Raw genomic sequence first — 8,132 nt, 5'->3', positions numbered from 1 at the left:
CTTTTAAAAGTACAAAATAGTTAAGATTGACGTAACAGTTGCTTTATTTATCTTGAAGAAGAAATTGATTGTTTGGACTTAGCTTTATCATGGTTCCTTCTGTATATAAGATATACAATAAAACCGATCATAATTAATCAAGGTCAATTCTGGCCTTAATTGACTGGAATTTTTGAATTGCATCACGTATACAATTGGCTCTGTCTACCTGGTAAAACCAATTTTAATTAATTCAGGTGAATTCTAGAACGTAGAAAGGTTAGTAGCGCGACAATTTAGTAAAGCCGACAGTACTTGAAATTATTCAGAGAGGATTGTTCTTCTATCAGCTGATAATAATATTCCATTGCTTGTGATCTATTGAGTTCCCAAACATACATAGTGGAATACCGAGAGAAGGAACAATAGAGTTATCTATATATTGTTTATTCTAATGAGGTGCAATTAATTATGCAATACAATTATGTGCTATCGATCTCTACCATTATAATAATGGGATAGCAGACAATGCCTTTTATTTTCTCTCTGCTTACAAATTCGGCTATCAATCTGGTTTTGGCTCTGTTACATGTGGGTCTGACTATTTCTTCCTTCTTGATTTCCCTCTCTCTCTCTCTCTCTCTCTCTCTCTCTCTCTCTCTCTCTCTCTCTCTCTCTCTCTATTCCTCTCTATTGACATGGGTTTGGTAGCAATACACATTGCGTGCAAATAGTTTAACTACACATCTCTCTTTACTGTTAGATATCCATAACTACAATATCATGTAGGATCATTCTATTTATCGTTTGAGATTTACTTACCCTTTTCTGTTTTCTTTATTTCCCAATTAATACTCTAAAAAAAATTTTGTTTATTGATTTCATGGCTTATGCGCTTTTAAGATCCAGCCACCTTTTTCTTGGATGGCATTTTCAGAAAGTGAATTTGAACGTGCATGTTAACTTTTGTCTCTTTTCACCTGTTTCTAGTTAACTTTATTTTCCTTTTTTAACTAGGGTGCTCATGAGTAATGTTCTCTCGTTCATCAATGCACATCTATGAATTTGGGAATACATCAACTAGGTGGAGACGGTTTGCCAAAAGCCTACAACTATGTCGAAGACGCGAAGAAGATGCAGAGAATTAGGGAATGAGAGCCTCCCCCTCAATCCCATCATCAGTAAATGTAAAATTCTTCTGCTTTTAACTTCCTCTTGTGCATCCAAGACAAAGTGTTCACTTTTTTTATCATGGAAATCAAGAACTTACTACTAGTTATTAATCTCATTGGTTTGAGTAAGATAAGAGGTCAGTCCTCCTATAGTTGCTTCATCATGTAATTTTCCTGTCTGCTATATTTATGCACGAGTGTGTCCATTTTCCTTGAATTACTAACTAGGTACATGCATGCACCAAATTTCTAGATAGTTAAAAATCCTAAACAGAAATGTATCACATATGGAACAATAGTGATTTATCTAAGAACTTGCTAAAGTATTGTAGCCACTCCAACATGGGGATGAGTCTGACCCTGATAGAATTGCTGCTTTGGTTTAATCGTTTGGGGAATCTGTCGCCCAATTATTTAAACAGAGTTTGAATTCTTTTCTTTCCTCACGTCACGCGGGGGTATGTACTAGGTACACATCAAGACAGGTAGCTTGCTCCATCTATCAACTTCAAAGTAAATTAAAGACATTACATTTTACAAATTATAATCTAAAACTGGAAAATTCTAAAATAAAATCTTCAAGATAAGGAAAACAATGGTATCGCCGATAAGAAAATTGACGTGCAATGTCTGTTTTGCACTTTCCACACTTACATCAAGCTGCTTACTGAGGACAATAATCTTCCGAGGCTTGGTCTGAGACCTTCTTATGACAGCAATTTTAATAGCCTGTTTTTCTGTTGATGTCCAGAACTCACTGCGCATACCCATCGAAATTATCATACAGATGAAACATGTCATTGTTGACAAAACCTCATCAGGGGAGGATAATTTTCATGGAGATTGTGCTTATGAGATGCCAAATGGTATTCAGATTTTTTTTTATTGCATGTAAAGATATCTTAGGAATAGATACAATAATGAAGCAAGAGCATAATGTTCGAGAACTAATTTTTGCAAGTTAAATACAAACCTTTCTACCTAGTATGTGCTCCATTTCATCCCAAGTAAATTTGCCAATGAAGAAAACGCTAGAAAGATCAGTTACATCTAGAAATATCAGAAACTCCAGAGTCTGAGTTTCTCGACAGCTTCAATTCCCCTCCCCTCATCTCTAGCTGTTAGCATCACCATGCATGGTTACATGGGATGCTAGCTGCCTGCAAATCTCAAGCCCGATTCCTTTATCGGCTCCAGTCACTACTGCAATTCTGGAATATGAGTGAACGATGGAAGTTGAGAACTTAATCCTTGTGAACTTTTTGTACAAGAAAACTGAGGGTAAACAGATGCTTCATCTCTTTGTGGATGCATTGCTGATGGGTTCTTCCATTGCTAATTCAAGTGCTTTCTTTATTGAAGAAATTACACTATTTTACTTAACTTGTGATGTTGGTTCTCCTAAGGTGTAGTGAGAAACTTTAGTTCATTGCACAGAAGGATGAATTAACTTGGGATCTCATCTCAAGAGGCCTGAGAGAGACAGGCAATGAGCTCAAATTTTTATGTCCATAATGTCAAATTTGCCATCTAGTTCCAGTGCCCTCCCTAGGATGCTGTCAGGTTACTGATATTTTATTTGCTCTCCTTGCAAGTGGTGTGTTTGTTATCCTATATTGTTGAGGAAAACAAAAGGAGAACAATAGAGCAGCTGACCAGATTAAGTTGCACACGGAGACGCATACGTTCAGGAACTTGTTGCCTCACGTGAGCTAAGGGTCACAAGTTAACAGCTGCTGGCTCCATTTTTGTCCCCTTAACTAATACGCTTCTCATCTGGACACCTCAAACCTCCACAATTATGTGTGTCGTATTTGAACATGCTTGCAATTGCCATATTTGAACGTATTCTAATCGATAAACATGTTTAAAGGGATTAGGCACAAGGAATAATCTCTTATTATCACACTACAAATCACAAACCGTGAAGTATATCACAAATACAACACTACATTAATAACAAAACAGAAGGAAAAGCATGCGGGCCATCTTCGCAAGATATACAGCAACATAATTGTAGGTATACATCATGGTATGTTGCTTCTGATTTATTTATTTCATATGATGCTATTCTCTCCATGTTAGATGGAGTCATAAATTACTACTTGTATTACTCGAAGGGAACTATCTCACTTTGGTCGTAGAAAAGACCAGAAGGGCCACCATCAGGAAGCAAAGCTAACATAACAGGCCCTTTAGCACCTTCTTCAGCGGTCAAAATCCCTGTATTGTAGTTTATGTCTGTTTTGATGGAACCAGGAGCAACACAGTTGACGCAGGCCGAGGGAAACCTCTTTGCTAGAAGCCTAGTGTATGTATTCATGGCTGCTTTGGATAGTATGTAACAAGTTGGTTTTGTCGGCCAGACACTGTTGAGTTTTCCTTCTTTCAATTCTTTGACATACGATTGCAGCGTTTCGTCCAGCCTAGCTTCTGTTTTCTCATCCACGTCGCCCATTGCTTTTTTTATGCTCTCTCCAGGGATACTCTGAAGATAAACAGCTTATATGTTTAGAAATTTAGATTTCATAGCTTCAGACATGAAGACTTTGTTAAATGGTAACATACTATGAATACATATTTCTCGAAAAACATGCTATGAATATAGTTGAGTGAATCATATATAGGCTTTTGAGAATAAGATGAATTAATTAACACCATTGGATGGCCAGTTGAATGGATAATTAAATTTCTGGTGTCTAGTAGGTCTATCTGGACACTTTGTGCGGTATAATTACCACTAAACTAGCACAAACACATATTCAGGTTGAATTTTCTTTTATGAATTGATCAAGGTGAACAGCCTTTCTGCATACAATCATAGCCAAAAGACAATTGAAGAATAGGAAAGTTACAATAAGCAGCTATGACAAACATAATTGACTGTTGAAATCTCATTCATTTGAACTTTAAGATGTTTATGCTATTATTTTAAATTTATAGAATGATATAGCAGCAAAATATTGACGAGGGGAAATAATTTTCTATTATTATTCAAACTGTCATCATCCTATCGAGCAAAAAAGAATCTACCTAATGTCCATTGCTCGTTTATAGAACTTGATAGAGAACTGAACAAACTTATGGCATAAAGCATTTGAATATAATCTACATTGTAATCTGGCCTTAGAAGAATAGATTTCCCTAAACATTACCAATGATTAGAAATAAAAAGTATTTAGCTTGCTAGAACCATTGAATAAAAGAAAAAGGTTATGGGGATTTGGTACCCTTAGCTGTCCATAGATAGAGGTAACATTCACTATTCTGGGTGCTTTTGCTTGCTGAAGAAATACTTCCCGCCGTCGTTTCAACAGTGTTTTGAGCAATATTATAATCAGCGACGAGACATTCCTCACCTATTTCAACCCCAAAGGCTCTGAAATAGATTTTCTTAAAAACCTGACGTGGCATCCATTTCAGCCCCTAATTTTTTAAATCACACAAACTCCGGAATTGGAAATGGATAGAAATCAAAATCCTACGTGGCTCTGTTTTAAGATTTCAAATCCTCCGTTTTTTTTTTTTTTGGGCAAACAAACCGCCCCTAAATAAAAAACCTAAAGGCTTGAAACTAGTTTGTGAGATCAAAATTGGTCTCTGAAAGGCTTAAAAGATAAAAAGAGAAGTAAAGAAAAAAGAGAAGGATGGGGACATTGTCTCAGAACAAATTTTAACGTTATACTGGTTTTGTTTTGGTCTGCCTCCCTTGATCCAGACCTGTGGGGTATGCTTGGCAACCACTCCAAAAAATGGGGTTAGTACTGATCATGGTCCTGTTTCCAACTAATTTTATTTATTATTATTTATTTATTTATTTATTTTAGTCCGGGCGATATGATCCGAAACATAGTAGGTCTATCTGGACACTTTGTGCGGTATAATTACCACTAAACTAGCACAAACACATATTCAGGTTGAATTTTCTTTTATGAATTGATCAAGGTGAACAGCCTTTCTGCATACAATCATAGCCAAAAGACAATTGAAGAATAGGAAAGTTACAATAAGCAGCTATGACAAACATAATTGACTGTTGAAATCTCATTCATTTGAACTTTAAGATGTTTATGCTATTATTTTAAATTTATAGAATGATATAGCAGCAAAATATTGACGAGGGGAAATAATTTTCTATTATTATTCAAACTGTCATCATCCTATCGAGCAAAAAAGAATCTACCTAATGTCCATTGCTCGTTTATAGAACTTGATAGAGAACTGAACAAACTTATGGCATAAAGCATTTGAATATAATCTACATTGTAATCTGGCCTTAGAAGAATAGATTTCCCTAAACATTACCAATGATTAGAAATAAAAAGTATTTAGCTTGCTAGAACCATTGAATAAAAGAAAAAGGTTATGGGGATTTGGTACCCTTAGCTGTCCATAGATAGAGGTAACATTCACTATTCTGGGTGCTTTTGCTTGCTGAAGAAAAGGGATCAGAGCTTCAGTTACTCTCTTCATACCATAATAATTTATGTTCAGGCATTCCTCTGCTGTCTCAGGAGTCTCTTTTGCCACTTCTAATAACTTCATGAATCTTTCAAATCCATTTTCCTGCATCAATATTTGACCACTCCTTTCTGTTATGTACACAATCATACAATCATGAGCATGGCTCATCAGAGCAGGAAAAAAAAAAATTGTAGGATGCTGATGAGTTTTAGTTATTTTAATAGCAGTTGAAATTTTACCTCTTCTTTGAAAGTAGGTGGAGTCCCTGTCATTCCACCAACTCCTGCATTGTTAACCTGTAATGTGATAGAGAACAGAATTTCCTTTAGTAACAAAATAGCACATACATCAAAATTTAAATTTCTTCTATCTGTTTAATTGAGATTTCGCATATTTTTACGATAGGAAGAAGCAATTAGCAAAAAAAATATTTTCATACTAGAAAAAGTTAATGAATTTTCAGTTTAACTTAATTTCTATGCTTAATTTAGTTCTAGTGATTAGATTATTCTTTTTAGTAAAAAACCCAATGATCATGCTTTTTGGTAATAATTTTAATTGCATTATTATTTGATTACTATTTTATTTGTACCTTGCATGATTGAATATTCTGGCTTTTATCATGCATATCAATAAGCTTGACTCTAGTGATCCTGAATTAGTATGCTTTCATACAAGGAAAATTCAAGGGGTAGCCAAAGCAGAAAATCTTTCTTGATTGATATCGTTATGATTTTTGTAAATTTATTATTGCTATATCCTGTTCTTATATTCCGAAAAAAATTAAACTTCGTTCTTTACCAAAATATCAAGCTTCCCAAACTGGGTCTTGATAAAATTTGCTAGCGAAGCAACACTGGCAGGATCAGCTACATCAAGCTGATGAAACAAAACATCAGAAACTTCAGAGTTTTTAAGTTTCTCAACAGCTTCAGTGCCTCTCCCTTCATCTCTAGCTGTTAATACGACCGTAACTCCTTGGGATGCTAGCTGCCTGCATATCTCCAATCCAATTCCTTTGTTGGCTCCAGTTACTACTGCAATCCTGGAATTACGAAGTTCGAAAATTTTTAAGATCGGAAACTTGTCACTGTAAATAAGCAAATTGATAAACAAAAGGAAAAAGTAAGTCTACCTCTTTGAAGATACATTGTTGATAGCCTCTGCCATTTTCTAAAACTCAAGTGGGTTATCAGGTTATGCAAATACCTGAACTAAATGCTACACTGCATAAAGACGTTACTTCTCTTTATATAGAGTGAAAATGCATTTGTTTGGATGGATCTTGCTGAAACTGAGAAATGTAAAAGTCAAGTAAGGATAGAGACCGGCTTGCTCATTTTCAACATTTCCTTTGTAGTGGAAGAGGGACGAGTAGTCAAGATTGACGGTAACAGTTGTTTTATTAGCTTATCTTGAACAAATTATTAGCTTAGTGAGATATTCTTCTGTATAAGATATGCAATAAATTAAACTAGTCGTAATCTGGATTAACTCTGGCCTATTTGACTGGGATTTTGAGATGCATCTTATACAGGACTGCTGATTTTTTATTCTATTCTATTTTATTTTTGTCCTTGTTTTTTCTGTCTCTAAGCTCAAAAAATGAACATGGATCGGTCAAAAAATGTATATGGATCATAATGGAATTAATTTGTTTCGTGAATTGTATAAAGACTAAGGACTTGGATCCAGTTCGATCTGACCCGATTTTATTTATAAAAAAACTTTATACAAGGACAAAAATAAAATAAAAGGTTATTACTACATGACAAAAGACAACTATCACTTCGTGTTAAAGTACACGGTCTCATCTCCATAAATTGGTTAAAAGCTCAATTTTATGCATTAGTATTTTTATTTTTTTGGAAAACTGATTGCCTAACATTTTTATTCGAATAGTAGAAAAGGTACTAGGGCAACAATTTAATAAAGCCCACCATTCTTGACAATTCTAACAGCTGGTAAGGATCTTCCATTTCGTCTATTAAGTTTCCGGATGGAAAGCTAAAAAATAATTAAAAAGGAAGTTACTTATATTGTTTATATGCTCATGAGATGCAGTTAATGTTCTATAATTATGTCAACTATTCATCTCTACTATTATAATGAGAGCATTAATAATTTAAAGAAAACAGCTCAAAATTCATTCAGAAGGGTCTTGTTTCCCTATTGGCCTATCTTTACCAATGACCACACCAGAGATTTGGAACCGGCGACTTCTCCTACTCAAGTCTCATACTTGTAACCTTGACCCTGGCATCAAAAGAATCACATTTAGTTCTAAGAGGAATAATTAGCACTGGGAAAAAAAATTAAATCAATTTCTTAAATTCTAAACTCAGTAGGAAAGTATTTCCATCAAGAACAAGTGAGAATTCCTGTTCAGTTCCGTAACAGCTAGGAAACTAGTTTCTTAATTGCGTCACATGAAACAGAGTATCAGTTGTATATCGAAATAGAATAGCTAGCTCCATTCATTAACTTCCAAGTGAAAACACCGTATTTTAACACTAT

General features: G+C 34.8%; 1 protein-coding gene across 1 annotated transcript; it reads right to left on the bottom strand.

Moving 5' to 3' along the window:
* On the bottom strand, positions 3,037-8,034 carry LOC109836848 (salutaridine reductase-like). The gene is made up of 5 exons (XM_020404879.1): positions 6,751-8,034; positions 6,417-6,660; positions 5,855-5,911; positions 5,532-5,717; positions 3,037-3,639 (listed from the first exon to the last, which is right to left on the bottom strand). Exons 1-5 carry the CDS (start codon positions 6,783-6,785, stop codon positions 3,262-3,264), a joined length of 900 nt encoding a protein of 299 aa, XP_020260468.1. The 5' UTR covers positions 6,786-8,034; the 3' UTR covers positions 3,037-3,261.

The sequence above is a fragment of the Asparagus officinalis genome, chromosome 4, assembly GCF_001876935.1.
Source record: "Asparagus officinalis chromosome 4, Aspof.V1, whole genome shotgun sequence".
Lineage (NCBI taxonomy): Eukaryota > Viridiplantae > Streptophyta > Magnoliopsida > Asparagales > Asparagaceae > Asparagus > Asparagus officinalis.
The sequence above is the reverse complement of the archived record's forward strand: the minus strand, read 5'-3'. Positions and strand labels throughout refer to the sequence as shown.

Bases quoted from the DNA above. Each gene is read 5' to 3' on its own strand.
- LOC109836848 (XM_020404879.1), bottom strand. From the start codon at position 6,785: ATGGCAGAGGCTATCAACAATGTATCTTCAAAGAG. The intron at 5,718-5,854 runs GTAAAATTTCAA...ATATTGATGCAG, and splicing joins CACCTACTTTCAAAGAAGAG to GAAAATGGATTTGAAAGATT. The intron at 3,640-5,531 runs GTACCAAATCCC...GTTTATCTTCAG, and splicing joins CTATCTATGGACAGCTAAGG to AGTATCCCTGGAGAGAGCAT.